Below are 17792 nucleotides of genomic sequence, written 5' to 3'. Positions count from 1 at the left end.
ATGGACAGGAGAAGTATGCATTCTAAGCTGTTTTCTTGGAAGGAGAATGGTCAGTTGAAAGGAAAGATACCAACCAAGATGGGATCCTTTGAAATACAAGGGTGTTAACGAACAAAAAAGTGAAAGCAGGAAATTACAGTAATTGGAATATCAGGACAGAGGAAAAACAAAACAGTGGCTTGGAAAGAAATGGCACTGGCATGCAGAAACTGCAGGGCCAACTCAAAATAACAGAAATGTGCATAAAAGGGACAAAATAGAAATGTTAAGAGAATTGAACAGATGACAACTCTATGTCATCTATGTCTACATAGCACAGTGATACATAACTCCAAGCAAATTCTATGACAATGACGATTTAAAAAAAAAGTTTCCTTCCTATTTTCTCACCTACTTGAGAATAAGTCAGAGATGATCTGGACTTTAGAATAACAACAACAAACAAGCAGCCATTTTTTGTGTTGATTCTGATGTTTTAATTTGTTAATTACTTTCTGACAAGGAAAACACACAGCCTTACTGAACTAGACACCATTTCCTTCATTTCCTTCCCTGAATTAAAACTTCTTCCTGCTGACACAAATTTTGGAGCACTTGCCCTGTTCTACCTCAGACACAAGAGAATGTCAGTGGTTGGTGAAATTAATTCTCTGGTAGTGCATCACAGCATTACAAACTTGAGATGTGGCTGGGGGTAGGGTAGGGGGGACTTTGCAGGATTGAAAAAGCATTTAAACCTTTGAGGAGAGGCGGAGGCAGACGCATCAGCAGAAGAGCCTGTGAGGATATCTGAGCTACAGGGTTGCAGTAATCTCTGCAAAACAGCTGTGCAAACATTTCAGGCTTGGTGGGATGCACTGTTCCCTGAGTATTTCAGATGCTTGGACTAGGACATTGAGCTGGGTAGTAAGAATTCTCCCAGAAAACTACCTTAGACCACCTTAAAGGAGAAATAGACTCTACTCAAATTAATATACCTAATTTACAAGGCACTATATTAGCATTCAAGTTTATACCAATCTGACCCCAGTTAGCAGGCAAGCTGTTTCCCTTTGCTAACCATTCTTGCTTTATTTTTAAGCAAATTCCACGATTGGCACTCACAGTCTTGTAAAAAAAAAAAATAATCCTGCATACTTACACACTTTTCACTGTCAAATACGTAGCACAGATGCTTATTTGATTCTGAATCTTTGCATATGAAAGTAAATATCCTCTTGTCAGTTTTATCATCAGCACAAAATGATATCCTATGGAGTTGGCAATTGTGTTGAACTTCCTACAGATAAAAACAAATATTATTTTCAAGGAATTGCTACAGCTGCTTGGGATACAGCAACCCTCCACACGCAAGACAGCTGAAGAAATGAACCTAAAAGTATAGAAGTGAAACTCATCTTCTCTAAGAAAAGTTCCATTATTACTGAATGTAAACAGGAAGTTTTTATTCGGACAGTGTTTATTTGGAAGCATTTACTTGGGCAGTAATTTCTGTCCTAGAAAATTAGCTTTTACTGCTGCTTTGTGTCTCGCTATTTATTTAGGGACTGATCATATAAAAGACTTTCCTCTCTGTCCAGGTGTACACCATCTTCAGATTTCATCATCTCTCAGGCTTTGCTAAAATGGTTGTACTGAAATGGTGAATATGAAATAATGCATATTGCAAATACTGTTTCAGCTTCTATTAAAAACCACGTCCCAGATGCTTAAAAGTTAGAAAGTTGCAGTGGCAATGCTCTTCAACTGAAAGATTTAGATAAGAGTGAAATAAAGTAACAGAAAAACACTTTTTTTTTTTCTTTTCTTCTACAAGTCTCTTCTTGGTGTTTTATTTTATTTGGCCTCAAACATGGGAAAGCAGCACTTATTTTAAAGGAAAATATGCAGTTTAGATGTGAACTATCATCTACAGAGAAAGTTTCTTTGTGGCACTGGGGTTCACAGACTTCAACAACCTCATCAGCAGGGACATGCCCTCTCCACCCTCAGCTGTTTATCCACAAATATACCACACAGTCAATGTTATCCCTCTTCTCTTCCCCCTACCCCCAACTGAGATTCCTCTTTCGCAATCTTTACAGCTATTTTTTCTGTGCATACTATTTCTCTCATGTCCCCAAATCTCTCACATTTTGTCCTTCTACTACAGCCCTGTAACAGTTATATATAACAGTGCACGCTCGTCTGGGCTCTTACAGATTCCTAAATCAGTGAAATTACTCTGATTCGTTAAAGAGCAGAATTTCTCTGTAGTTCCCCTTTCTTGAATGTTAAGTATGGAATCAGAACACATGGGTAAAGTCTGACAAAAGACAGAAACCTTGATTCACTTGAGCTTTTACATCTAGGAATAGAAGTGGGGGAGATAAAAAAAAAAAAAGCTTCTGAGAGTTGATTTCCATCAGAGCTTGTAATAACATTGTTACAAGATTAAAATGTTCCTATTCCAGCCCATACTGTCTGTCCCACAGATCTCCTTTAATCTCTAACATATTTTGGCGTTACAATCTGTTATGCTAAAACAGCTTTTAAGAGTTTATGGGGTTTGGTACTCCTTTCTGCCCTACGACATAAAGAAAATGCAAGAACTGCAGTAAAGTTGATAGGGATATTTCTTTCCCCTTGGGCTTATTAACTGCGGTCTTGTCCAGAATTTGAAGTAAAATAAAAAAAAATAAAAAAAAATAAAACCCAAGCAGAATGTTTTATATTACAACTACAGTATCCCAAAAAGCAGCATCACACTCTGAATGGCCATAATGATTCAGACCTAAAAAGCAGCAACAAAAACCTCATTCAAATTCAAAATTTAACATTTGCATAAAAGGCTTAAAAGCATTCATATGTTATGAATTGCTGATTGCTGAATAATCACTCATTTAGCTGCTTCTTTGAAGTCTTTGAGAAGGATGCTTCGCTTAGTATGTAACCCCTTCCAAAATACCAGAGCAAACAAACAAACCAAAAGCCCATCAATGGGATGACGGGGAGGACCACAAATGCTGAAAAGACAGCAACTGTCATGCTGTGCCACATGGAGAGCCCAAAGATTACAGACAAATGAATAACACCTGAAAAACATCAGCGTTTAAGCGAAAAGAGGACACCCACAACAAAAATCAAAAACACAGGAAGAGGAGAAAAAAAACGAATCAAGAAAGAGGTGCGGTCCAAAGCAGCAGCATGAGGAATGAGTCAGTGCAAACAAACATGGGCACATACCACGTTCAGTATTAACATGTAATTATCACTGCATTTTCATCTTTCTCAGATATTAGAAGCTCTGGTGTTGAAGGATTAAAAAAAATCAAATGTCATATTAGCTATGGTCCATATTTCTGAGTGTCAGATTCCTTCTAGGAAAGACATTACCCATTTGTAGTAAGAAGAGATGGCAATTTGTTTATGAAAAATGTTTATATCAATGGGATTGCTTTCAATGTAATGCATTTTAAAAGTATTAGAAAATAAAAATCTCTGAAGCCATACATAGTTACTCTTCTAACATCACAGATAAATGTATATCCTACCTTTGTTTTTGGATCTAGAATTTTTACACCGTAGATTGAAATTTGTAACTCAACTTTAGGGGTCTTCTGGCCTTCAGATTTCTTGATGTGTCTCGCAAACTGTAAAAATAAAAGCATAACATTACATTACTATTAAGATTTTTTGTGCTGATTTTGTTTAAATTACTTCTCATTTCCTGTTAACTCCTGCGAACCAAAGCTGTTTCCTTCTTCAAAAAGCTCTTACAAACAACACCAACCATTGCCAAAGTCAAATTTGAACACAAAACAGCATTTCTGACTGCATATTAGAGAACATTCCTACACACATGGAAATAGGTCTCGAAATTATTTAACTGATTCTTTTGAAAGCATTATCTGTAATTTATGCCTCTAACTTACACTTTTGCTTAGATGCCAAGGAGAACACCTTCAGACAGATAGTTTGTTATCAGCTTGGTTGTTTAGCAGTAAATTTCCCACCACACATACCACACTAGTTCTGTACTCACTTCTGTACACTTATGGAGGACATATGTTTTATTTGTTTTAAGAAAAACATTTCTTTTCAGTTGGTTCAGTGTGAAAACAACGTCTACAACCATCAACATCTATCATACTCTCAGGATCGCTTTGCTGCCAGTTCACTGGATGACCGCTAGATGACACTTTGCATGACTGGGTCATACATCCTATTTAATACAATTGTCATCCTTTTATTACTTTCTTTAGCAATTGGATCTGCTCTTACATTTCCCTCATGAACACTGCTGGTAAAATAAGCAGAGCCCTAATTTGCTAGTGTGTCAAAAGAAGTGTCATGAATTTAGGTAACCTTATTAGCAAAGATTGAGCACTACTCTTCTGCTCCATTACCTGCCCTTGTACTCTCCCATCTCTGATCACCAGAGGCTTTTTTTTTTTATATCTGAAAACATAAAGAGTATAACTCACTGAGGCCCAGGGGTCGGAATGTCTGCTTGTCACCCATGAGTATACTGTCCTCAGACCTGTGCTCTTGTATAATTGAACGCAGCAAGCACAAGACTGGGTCTAGAGGAGGATTTTTTCCTGTTCACAGCAGCATTGCCAGCATGTCACAGCATGCAGGAATGTACTCCCTTATTCATACTTTCTTTTGAGCATTCATTTTTCCAGTGAAGTTTACATACATTCACAGCAGATCATCCTGGAGCGCACACTGATTTGGAGCAGCCTCAAACCTGAATGAACTCTGGCTTTTTGGAAATATCCCCAAACAAACTAGATGCATGCAAGTGTTTCTGTTCAGTGAAAACAACATGCATGAATAATATTTAATTTTAACGAGTCAAAGCCATAGTGTACATTGAAAACAATGATGTGAATAACTTGCACGAGTTTTAGAGCAGCTGGCCAAAGCTTGTTCCAAATAGTCCAGAAGTCTTACAATGCTGAGGAAGTTCCAGAAGGTAATTCTGTCCAATACTAAGGGTAAATAGAATGACCCTACCACATCTCTGCTCCCAAAAGGTATAAATCAGGCACAAGAACTGAAGAACTCTTATCAAGATGTTAACCCGTATGGATTTTACACCAGTAACTAAAATGCAGCTTGTCAAAGTAGACAAGGCATTTCACTGAGCTTTGCATGCCATTATATTTAGGAAATGAAGCAATACCAAGAAAGTATTAGTGAAGTTAGTTACACTAGTCTCCAGATGCAGTTATAAACAGGAAATTGTCATTGGGAAGGTATGTTTCTAATGTATTCCAGCAGTGTTTATTTCTTAAGCATGACAGTATTGAAAAATGACCAGGAAGAAAACTGATAAAATCAGAAGACTGAAAAAAAGTAAGATAAAAAAAAATGGGGAGAAAAGTTACTCAGGATCTGCAGAACATCAATGCTGCTGGAGATGCAAATTAAAGCAGCACAACCAAGCAGAACACTACAGAAATTAAGCACGGCCTGATGCTATGATGATTGGCTTTCTGCAAACTATAGACTTTCCTCAAAAATGGAAGGACCTAAACCTTGGATAATCCTTGGATGGATCCTTAGTGAAAGAGTGCACTGAATTTGCTGCTTGTGAAACAGCAGCACAGATTCTACATTCTAATGTTTCCAAATGCAGAAGGATGTAGAAACTGAGAAAAGTTACAAGAGATAGCTTTATAAGCTGTCAGATGCAGAGAGGGCAAATTAAAAACAAGTTAATGGTGAAAGACATAAGGACTCTTCACCACAGACATCCAGAGAGATGAACAAGATTTTTAACCAAATGTCTGCTGAGGTCCAGTGACTGAAATGCACACACTGATAAATCCAGACAGCCTGTAGCTAAAGCTGTGATCTCTCCTGAAGCTTTTCCTGCCGACTCCCTGTTCTGTGTGAGAGCAGAGAGCACACACACACACAGACCCGTAATATCATAGCTGAACTCCTCAGAGTGCCTGGTTCAGCCACTTCCCAAAATCAAACCCTAATTCTTACTCAGGTATCCACTACTTAGCTTTTTTTTTCCCTTCTCTTATGTTTGCTTGTTCATTCTTTGTGAAACAGACATTCAGGTGCCTCTGGATGCAGGAGACTCACAAATTTTGTTCTTCCAGCACACATTTGAAACCAAGTAATATTTATATCATACACAGTAACAACATTATATAAGAGGGTAAAAATCTGTAGCCTCCCATTGGCATCAGAATGGACAATGATACAAAACTATAATGAATCAGAGCATGGCCTGGGAAGGGATAGGATGGGCCAAATTCTTAAGCCGTTACTTTATACATTTATTGTTCTCAGTCAAGGCACTCAATTTTGGTCCAATAGTAGTTAGAGCAGCTCAGGGGGATGAGCTAGCTTTTAATTAACTGCTTTGGAATTAACACCATATTTCTTTTTTTTTTTTTTTTTAGGAGAATAACACATATAAGTCAATCTATATTTCAATGGTTTTACTTAGTTTTTGTTGTTGTTGTTATTTAAACAAGAAAGGCACTTCTATATATCTTTTATTACAGTAGCAGGTAAATCAGTATCTTCTCATATTAATAATATTTATATTTAAAATGCTTTTGCACCCAGCATTAGCAAAATACAATAAGAAGATTAATCAGCAAAAACAACACAAGGAAAAAGACATAAAGCAAAATCAGTCACAAGTGTAAGCTAATAAAATTATATAATTATTTTTTTCTGCCGAATTATACTGTGCAAATAAAATTGATGAGATTTTACTTCGTATTTACACCTCTCTGCATGATTCAATCATTAACTAAAGATAAACTTGAAACATCGAAGTATGAAATTTCTATGACTTGGGTGCTGACCTTCAGCCTGGGGAAGGAAGGTTCAACTCCTTCCTCCTGCACAGACTTCTACTATCAGATACCACACACGACACTTGATGTGGCCATCTTTAAAGGTGGTTGTCCATGTGGAAAGACAGTTTCCTACCAGACACTGAGAAGAAGTTCTTCCTTATGTTATTCATAACAGTGTCCATTAGAAGGAGATGTCTGAAGAAAATAGCCACATCTTCTAGGTCACATTATGGAGCAATCTCTCATGCATGTGTTATGTGGAGCTAATAAAACTATGAGTTTCTAAAAACAGTCAAGAAAACAAGAATGATAAGGCAACATATCTCAATAAATCAGTTGTGTAGGAAACAATCTGCCAAAGAAATCCACTGCCAAGGGGTAAGCTTTGTTTTTTCTTCCAAAAACACATTGGACTGAGAAGAAGGCTCTGATCTACTAATAACTACACAGACATGTAAGTGTAGAAGACAATGCAATGAAATCCTTTTTCCATCTCTCATTCCTCAAAGATTTTTGTTTATTTGTTGAAAGGAAGTGGGTATTCCTTTCTTTACCATTTCTCATCCGACCTGCTTTGGTCTGCAGGCTGTCCCTGGCAGGTCCCCAGCCACAAGTTCTGCTTTCTCAAGAACTTCAGAGCAAACCACCATAGCTGTAAGGCTTGTCTGGAAACCTCTTCCTCCCAGCAGAGAATTGTTTTCCTTTCTCCACTCTTCTCTGTTCCTTCTAGAAGAACCATTGTAACCCAGCTCAAGGAAGCTCAGAACAAAATGCACTAATGGTGCGCTAACGACAGGAGCCAGATGGGTTTGTGAAAGAGTACCCTTCATTTTGCTAACCTCAATGGCAAGGGAGCAAAGAAGAATATTCCAAGTTACTTTGAAGTGATCAGTGCCATTGACATTATCTCTCAAGTCCATTTACAGGAGAAAAATAAAAAAAAAAAAAGAGGAGAAAGGGGAGACTGAGGTGGGAGGTGAGTAAAAAAGCAGCCTTAAGATTGGACACTGTAAGGAAAGCAATGGTGAAACAGTCTAAACAAGCATTTCCTCCTTAAGGTTCCTCCCAAAAGCTATTCCAAAGTATTTTCTTACACGGGGTCTAGTTATGCTGCCCTTTCCATTTGCTATGCTGATCTTGCAATCTCTTCTCATCTCTGGCAACACTTCATCTTTTTGAGAAGGTTGAAAATCGTTTCTACGGTCTCAATTAAACATTATATCCTTCATAAATTAAATTAAGTAAGCCTTTATTTTATAAAATGTGATTTGAGAACAATCACATTTAATTACAAGCATGTTGGTCCAACATATTGGTAACATTTCTTTGTTTTTATTTATTCTCAAAATTGTTATAACTAGAAAACTAAAAAGATAAAGTATTAGTAATAAACTGAGAACAATTCCCATTGTCTTATTTCTAATAGAAGTATTAGTGCCCAAAGTTTTGCTTTATAACCACAAGAAAATTGAAAACAAGAGAAAACCCGAACTAGAAAATAAAGCAATCATTGGATAATACAGGAAAATGAAGCATAGATGCTTGAAACAACTGTATATTTAACACTGTAACTGACTAGCCAAAATCAGCCAGTGTTTAGGAAGCATAAATAGTAGTACTCAGGATAAAACAACTAGAATGAAGCATTAAGTAATTTCCTCCGAGTTATTTTATTTTACTGTAGGACATCAGCTCCACCTGCTGGTAGAAGCGTTTTTGCAGTTTCATGCTAGTCGAGCAAAACTCTTTTGGAAAGTGAAAAATTCATTGTGCCATATGAGCTGAGGTTTTCTGATTTAAAGCGAAGCCACACATCAAATGTATATTCCCCTGAAATTCGACAATGAGATTACAAAACAGCTTGCAGTTTCAGTATTCAAAATATTGGTAATCTGATGCATTCTGGTCATAAAAAATTGCCCCATATGTTAAAGAAGAGTCATTTTAATCACTAGCTAATAATGTTTATTAAATATCACCCTGTGATTAACAATTAATAAAGTTTGGATTAGAAAGTATGCATATGATCACATTGCAACTGTTAAAAAAGGATCAGTATCTACATATACTTACTCAGGAAAACAACTACGTTTAACCTCTGACAAACTGCAGTAATGCTTTTTTGACATAATACACTGGACATTGACTAACCTAGTATATAATGGCAGCTGCGCTATTTTGGTAGAGCAAAACAATTACTAATCAATCCTGTAAAAACAAAAAAAGCTTGCTCAAGGAACTCCCATTCTTAAAAGTTCAACTACACGAAGAGTGTTTCATGCCCTCTTTCCTGTATTATTTTCATTATTATAGTTATTACACACAACATCAAGGTTTCTTTTTATATTGGTTCTCAAAATTTTCCATCCATTTCAGAGGGTGTCTGTTTAAAGGAACACTGAAAATCCTTCCAAAAGTGAAGGAAAGTACAATAAGAGGCAGAACATTTGTTACAGCTAAGCAAAACAATGTTCTAGTAGAATTAGGAAAGTACAAAACAGCTCAATTCTGTGGGGTCAATTGACAGATAAATCACATCAGCACTTCCCACCGCATTTCATAGTACTCCAAGTGCTCTGAGCATATTAGCTGTCACTACTAGTGAAATGAAGGATATTTTATCAGTTCCTATCCCTCAACCTGCTTTAGCTAAAACAAAAGAACATTAGCACATCATGAACAGGTTTCCCATTTCTCTCTTTGGTCATTTAAGATAAATTCTCACTGACTATTAAGTCCTTCAGTGCTCAAGAATATACAATCAAAAAGAAACATCTGATCTTCTCAGCCCATTAACAGTGTATACCAGCACAAACGTCTTCCAACAAAACAGAGACCTCGAGAACAAGGCAGTAACGTTCCTTATCACCAGTGCATGTAGATTAGTTTGCAATCGCTTTTCTTCTCACAACAGCTCTATTTCCAATCATATCTCGGGTTAGCACAGCTGGAGGGTGACCAGCACTCACGCCAGACCTTCACCACCAAACTAACAGTCACAATACACAGAAACAAAGAAATGAGCTAAGCTGAAGAGCAGTCAGGAACAGCCAGAGCCTATAGATGCACCACAGGTCACTAATGTCTTGGTAGAACATTCATACTGCTAGTTTGTGGTACAAAAGGCTTAATTTACACGTGTACCCCATCTGCTGTAACACAAGTGTCACCTCCCCACGGCTCATAAGAAGCACTACTTGGCTCAGAGAAATGCAGGACAGACATTACTGAAGCCACTGGTTATTTCATCTAGGAAGTTCTCTGGTAACATATTTGATGAGCAGTAATTAGAGGCATTTAACAGCCCTTGTGGAATAATGGCAGCTAAAACAAACTATTGCTACCTAGAATAGGATTTTAGGAAGCCCTAAAATTCCCAAAGAACAAGCATCACATGTTAAGGTACACCCAATTTATACCATAATCACACACTGTACAAGAGAACTAAATAACAGTATGTGTGGTACCATGGACACAATAGGGAAGTGCCTACATACCAGTAAAAGCAGCTGCTTTCAGAACACAAATAAGAATACATTCAATTCGTATTTTATAATGGTTCCTTACCTTTAACTTTCTAACAGCATCTCTTACAACTTCGGTGCCTTTGGGCTGCTCCACTTCTGTACTGCCAAGAAACTGAAGAGAGCATAATTGTGAGAAAGAAGGTACGCATTGAAAGGTCTAACTCAATCATATATGCCAACTACTTCCAGGTAACATTTCAGAAGGACAACCATTTAAGTAGTTGATAACACATTTACATATAGCTATTTATAATCAAGAGAATAACAGGAATCAAACACTTATTAGGTAAACATGAATCATCAAAAAGCTTTTAAAAACACCTTAACTCGATCCTATAGAAGTCCTGAATTACAGGTTAAGTAACTTCATTTTAACTGTGAAACTGTTGCTTTGGAAAATAAAGTAATCCTACAAAAGCCAAGGATGTAAGATAGTTCTCATTGATCAAAATGGACTAGCTTACTGAAACTGACATACTGTGATACAAGTAAAAAGGCCTGAGTCTGTTCTTACAGCTTCTTGGTTCAGGAACTCCATAGATTTAAAGGAAGCAGAAGTTAACTTAGGAAAAGTGAGGCTCATATTCAGAGAATTTCCACTAGAGATTATATTATTTCTAAGTAAAATTAGTAGATCTCCTTTAGCAACAACCAGATTAAAAATTTGTTGATACAGAAATCATGGTATTTCTAAGGGATCTAACCACTTTTTAATTTGTATACTGAAATTCCTTTAAATATTTCAGTACTGCTTTGCTTGCTTCTATTAAACTTTATGAAAGGTGTGAAAATCGAGCCCAAACTGCATTTGTTTACACGATAAGTTAATTAGGAATCCCATGATTGATTCTCATATTGAGGTCCAGTTGGTTTAGTCACACCGTATACCTGTAACATACCAACGTAACACCAGCAAAAAAAAGTATGAATTCACACTTATCTCTGAAGTACACCAATTTCTATGCATAACATGATGCATGAAGGTAACTACAGTTTTTAGATCTCTACCGTTTAAAGAACAATTTACGTTTGTGAAACTACAGATGCTCAACCTGTTTAACACTGTGCAACACTACCAATAATTAAATCTCATTACGAATCTGCTATTGACTCAAACATGTTGTGTCACCTTGAACACAATCAAAACGTTATAATCCAGGCACAACTGCTTTCAGTGTTCTCTGCTATTGCAATTCTCTACCTAGGAGCCCAAGGTTTTCTGATAACAAAGCAGAAAGGTTTGTTTCTGATTTCATGTCTTTCATACAGAAATTCCAAACACTTTAATAAAGGATGTGTTCTTCCCTGGTGACAGCTGCATCAAATGCATACTGAGAAAAAAGTATGATTACTGGACAATATAGATACTACATGTAACAGATAGAAAGGGAAAGATGAGTGTCTCTATTTTAATAGTAATAGCACTAATCTACAGCAAAAAAAGGACAAGAAAGAAAGTAGATAAGGACACATGAGAACCTAAGAGTAATTCTGGCAATACCAGACACCTGTACACATGCTTGGCACAACATGAATATACTTTAGACATCATTATAATTACAGTAAAACTGCAGTAGGAGTTGTGACACGATGAGGGTTAGGAATTAGTATGTTATATATATATATATATATATATATAGTTATTAGTACGTTATATAGAATTAGTACGTTATATATATAGATAGATAGATGGATTCCTGTGTAAACGTAGGAGAAAACAGCTGCAAATACAGAAAAGGCTCAGCTGAACAGCAAGCAAAGGCCTCTGCTAACTGCAGTGAGTGGCAATGGCTAGGCATGCTTCTCTTTAAGGGGTTTGGAAACTTGCAGTTCCAGGGGAACCACCAACATAAGCAGATCGGTGCTACCCAACACATGTTTAGGACAAGTCTTGGCTGGGATTGTGCATCCAGAAGCCAGGTATCTGCCTCACCTGCCCTACCTCTCATTTCTGATAAAGAGAGAGCAGGGGGATGTACACAGCCAAGTACTGAAAGAAACTGCTGAAAGCACATATTGATATGATTGACAACCTCTCCAACCTGCATATGAATTTGATAAAAATATTACAAAAGAAATAACCCAAGACTTCAAGTATATGGAAACATAGAAGCATTTTATCAATATTTATGGAAGAAATACTGTCTTCCAGATGAGCATCTGTTTTGACATTTAAGCATTACTACTGAAATTTTTATTGCTCTCAGCAATTTGAACTGGATGTGGATGGAATTAGAGCTTACACTGAATAGACTACCCAGTTTAGGAAAAAACAGCAAGATGCATTTCATCTATAAATAAAAAGGTATTTGTAGCATAGGTGTCAATATCACTGAGAAATGATGTGACCATACATGCTATAAGTTACACTGTATCTAGAGTATACATTTGTATGTCTGTTAACTGCAATTCCATTTCATAGTCAGGTAAGTTCAAATTTTAGACAGAACTGCTTGTATTTCATATTTGGCCTCCATAAACTTTTCTCTCTTTTTTTAATAAGATTACTAAACAAGAAAAAAAAAGAGCAAATATTCTGAGTATTTACATTAATTAGACTTGCTTATTTTATAGCAAAATACTAGCATAATTTAACAATTTTTATCTGCTCTGAATATTTTCTACATGGGGAACATCACTGCATTTTCTTTAAGTCCCAATTCTTATGGTACTACTTGCAATAATTTAGTTCAGCAAATGCATGTATATTTGTAAAATTGAGACAGCTCAATGGGATGAAGACCTGTGTGCTTGTGCAATCCCTAACATACCAGATGCGCTGTCTTCTCTGGGACTTTTCAAGTAAATAATGAAGAACTAATTCATCATCCTCATAAAACTGGGAGATAGTCATTTCTTTATCATCTTTTCATCAGACTTTTCTCCCCAGATCTCATTCAAATACACAGAGAAAACTGTTAATATGTTATAGCAAAAATCCAGCACAGTGTGGCATTAAGAATACAAGTAATCACTGTGAAAAAAGTACTGCAACAGAAACTTGCAGTTTCTGCAAGTAAATTGGTAGATATAAGACTTACATTTTCAAGATCAAGGTCCTCAAGAAAGAAATACTGAGGCAGAAAAATAGAAAGATGGGAACTTGTGAAGTCACCCACTGCTTTGATCACTTCATGTCTCTTCTACAGTTACGCTCCTGCTGCAGAGCCAACTGACAAGGAACTAACACCACAAGATATAACTGTCTCAACAGTCAAGCTGCTTAGCACTAAGTGAGAGGTTAAAGAGAAGATTCATAGGTTCGTGGGTACATTAGGTTGGAAAGGATCTACAAGATCATCTAGTCCAACCATCCTCCTATCACCATCCCTACCCACTGAACTACTAAATAAAATCCCTTAGCACCTCATCTAAACGCTTCTTGAACAGCGCTAGGGATGGTGCCTCACCCACCTCCCTAGGCAGGCCATTCCAGTGCCTGACCACTCTTTCAGAGAAAAAATGTTTCCTCAGGTTTAATCTAAATCTTCCCTGGCGCAACTTGTGGCCATTCCCTCTTGTCCCGTCGTTATTTATCAGAGAGAAGAGGCCCACCCCCTCCTCACCACAACCTCCCTTCAGGAAGTGGTAGACTGCAATAAGTTCTCCTCTGAGCCTCCTCTTCTCCAGACTAAAAGATGAAGTAGCAGATCTCCTTTAGATCATTCAGCCACCAGACTCATCTTTGAAACTATTTCTGTATTGTTGAGTTTAGGGCTAAGAAGAAGTTTTACCAGAACCATGCTGAGTTTCTTTTGGATACTTTAAGAAGTTTAAAGGTGATGACGATTAACGCTCTGTATAAACATAAAGCAGATCAGTGCAATTTTATTCTCAAATTACTTTTTTCATTGCATTCTGCCATTCTTCCAAACACATTCCCCACAAAACTGATGAAAGACTAAGTTACTAGTGTGATGCTTATTCTGATCTCACTTGCTTCAATCTATAGTCAGAAATAATGTCTATGATGTCAACAGATCTTATCAAACAGTTTAACAGATTTTTTTCACTTGAACAATATTAAAGTTTGTCCTTCCCTCATTGATGTTTGCTATTAAGAAAGTGAGCTGTGGAACAGTGATATACAAGACAAACACATCAAATCAAATTCTAATTTAATATTAGCAGAGGACCAGATGTGCTTGTTTCACATGCTAAGATTTGCTAGATACTGCAGCTGTGGAAAATTAGCAGGTCTCTTTCATCACATTAGAATCAACATAAGTTATATTATTGACAGCAACTGAGGAAATAATTCTACCCTCAGATGGCCAGGAGAGCTTTCTTACACAGCAAATTTTGGAAACAGACCCCTTCTGGGTAATAATTCCTGCACAGAGCTCAAAAGAAAATTTTATTATGCATTTAACACAAGCAAGACTTAGAATCATAGAATGCTCTGGTATAATTCCACAGTGAAATTATTACATATGCTTTATAAATTGTAAGTTGGTTGGAGACACTGTGAAAATGATAGCTATTAATTAAGAAAACTGTTGTTTTTTTGTTGTTGTTGTTCCATTCATGAGAGACAAGACACTCTTTCCATCAGTTTAGGTTTTGGCTACTCATTTAAATGTTTTTCCCATACATATTCTATCCTGGTGCTTTTCTTCAGAACTTAAAGAGGAAGAAAAGTCTACCCTCAGGAAAAGTCAAGAATATCATTAAATAAATTAAAAAAAAAAGACTTTCATGTGCAGTTTTGAATATTTAGCATAGAATTCCACTCTTCCAGTAGAGAGCAGCATAGGATGTTTCAATAATAAAAGAAAAACTACTGTTTTCTTCTACCATTCTTTTTCAACCTTTAAGACAAATAAAGTCTTTTAGAGTGACGTTTCTCTACGGCCACAAAAAACCTTGAACATGGGAAAACTCTATACAGATTTAGCTGCAGTTATATGAAAAAACATACTTGCCAAAGAAAAACAAAAAAGCAATGCAAAAGTACTGGATACCTGCTGCCAAGATTTGACAAATTACCTTCCTTACGCACAAGTTGTAGGGAAGTTGATTTACTGACACAACAGAGGCAAATGCATACACATTCTGATAGCAGCAGAATGACAGTATACAATAATAAAACAGGATGAAGGAGCAGGGGGATCAGTTCTGAATCTACCCAGAAAATGTACAATCATATATCCAAGCTGTTAATCATGTCTGAAGATATGAAGAGTGTTTGTTCAGCCTTGAATACACATCTTTACTGTCAAACAGAAGCGCGCAGCATGGACTGCCAAGTGCACAACTCTAGGCTTGCTTCTCATTCCAGTCATACAGTCAAATCCACCACATGCAACAGCGTCTTTGGTTCTCTACTTGAACAAAGTTTTTGCAGATGTACAGAAATGTTTGGATTACAATCTTGAGGGGAGCTGTGCTTCTTGAAAATATATTGAGGCTTGCTCTTGCTCATTGATGTTTGCTATTTTGAAGTGAGCTGTTGAGCAGCCATACACAACTTTGTAGAACACCTTAAAAACAACCGTCTGTCTCAGGCAGGACTACTGCTCAGACAAGAGCAGAAATCAAACTGACTGCACAAGAGCATGGAGGAATGTGCCCTAGACATCAGTATGCACACTGAATTGCCCCGATGCATAACATTAGGCACAAATGCTGACTCCAACAGAGGAAAAACGTTTTTGTCATTTTCTGAGGGAGTGCTCTGGTACTACATGCAAAAAAAAAAGTGCAAGATAAATAATTGCTTTTTAACTGGTAATGCTTAATTTATATTATTTCATCTATCATTATAGTTACACCAAAAGCAAGTGAGAAAACAGAGGTGAAAACATTTACATACAATATAAAGAAATTTAAAGATACCTGATAAGGTACTGAAACACTAACAAAAAAGACAGCATTAAAGAAATGACCATAAAACAAACAGATAACCCTATACTAAAGAATCTTTCAGAGGCAGTGACGTAAAACATACTGTGCTTCATTTCAATCCATCTTCATAGTTGCTTAAACCAACAAGCTATGCTGGTTTAATTTTCTTCTATTTGCTGGAAGTACAGTAACTAAGTATCCTCTACTAAATAATGTGTTAGTGATAATCATGGCTTTCCATTCCATTACAGTGACTAACAAATAAAGAGCTGAATTCGATCAGTACTGCTTAACAGGCCCTCAAACAGCACAGCTGATGGTCCTTCCAGAACACAAACACTCGTGCATGTTCCTGAAAAATACCTCAGAAGGAAACCGAGTGGCTGGAGACAGAAACATCCGGAGATACTCAAGTAAAGATGGTGATGCAATGAGAAATTACACAGTCATTCACTACGAAGAGTCTTTAAACTTGGTCCAAGCTAGGTAAATCTAGCTTGGAATAATTTTAAAGGCAAAACAATGAGAATAATTACACAAGATCACACCTGTCAAGTGCTAGTGTATTTTAATCCATAGGCAGATAAGAAAAACTAACAAGCACAGAGAATGCAGTAGGAGCATAAATTCATATTAACCAGTTTGCTTGTAAGCACAAATTTGGGAGAACAGAGGAAACAGTTTGTAAGAGATCAAAACTTAGGCCTTCTCCAGAGGATCAGTAGTAATGTGCTGGAAAACCAAATCAGATTGCAACACAGTATCAGATATTCTCTGCATAAAAACATCTAATCCCAGAAGTAAAATAACGTGAAGAAACACAGCAAGCACTTGCACGAGGAAGATAAAAGCAGGCTGAAATAGAGAAAGAAGGCAGAAAAGGTAGAAAGCTTATCCTGTCAGGACTGTTACTATAGAAAATAACAATCAAACAAGAAAAACGTTTGGTATTTCTCAGTCCATCAATCTCTACAGAGCACTTCAGAAGGGCATCTCAAACTGTACCATGCCCTGCAGAGCTGTCAGGCTGAACCTGAAGATTATCACAGGGTGGGGGGGCTGTACACCGCAATCCCACAGCACACACAGTTATCATCCACCCAGCAGCTACCCAGGTCTTAGCCACAGGCAAACTGAGAATAAACACAGCCACCGGCAGTCTTGCTTCCTTCTCAAACATCTGGAAGAGGAAAAAGCAGTTTCATGGCTCTGCCTTACAGAGCTGTGAGCTGGAAAGATTCACTGCTGCTCTAAGAGAGCTCTACATTTAGTACCCAGTGGGGGCACATGGGCACGGTCAAAGGAATATCCCTGACTGGTACCCCGTGTTTGAGCAAAAAAAAAAAAGCATAAGCTCAAGTAATTTTTAGAAATGCTCAAGAAGCTATTAATGTATGGGGAAAGTGCTGAAAGAGGAAGATTTTAAGCTTCCAGAAATTATTTCCTTGAAGGCCTGTTTTACTTTTAATCACAGGTACACTTATCATAGCTGCTGATGCAGAAACAAAATGAAACGTACAAATCAGAGAGAATATTTGGCATGAAAGGAAAAAGTTAAGAGAAGAAAAAGAAGGAGAAGATAGTACTATGAGCAAAT

At 37.0% G+C, this 17792-nt stretch overlaps 1 protein-coding gene across 3 annotated transcripts in view; it reads right to left on the bottom strand.

Moving 5' to 3' along the window:
* Positions 1-17792, bottom strand: part of GULP1 (GULP PTB domain containing engulfment adaptor 1) — a 143914-nt gene that overhangs the window by 26346 nt on the left and 99776 nt on the right. For all 3 annotated transcript variants that reach the window (XM_065750690.1, XM_065750689.1, XM_065750691.1), the window contains exons 4-6: positions 10389-10460; positions 3534-3632; positions 1142-1279 (exon numbers count right to left, since the gene is read on the bottom strand). In XM_065750690.1, coding sequence (XP_065606762.1) covers positions 1142-1279; positions 3534-3632; positions 10389-10460 — 309 coding nt within the window. The remainder of the gene's footprint in view (positions 1-1141; positions 1280-3533; positions 3633-10388; positions 10461-17792) is intronic.

Source organism: Cyrtonyx montezumae, unplaced genomic scaffold (assembly GCF_038088225.1).
Source record: "Cyrtonyx montezumae isolate F1298 unplaced genomic scaffold, pur_monq_1.0 scaffold_7, whole genome shotgun sequence".
Classification (NCBI taxonomy): domain Eukaryota; kingdom Metazoa; phylum Chordata; class Aves; order Galliformes; family Odontophoridae; genus Cyrtonyx; species Cyrtonyx montezumae.
Note: the sequence above shows the minus strand (reverse complement) of the source record. Positions and strands in the feature narration are given on the sequence as shown.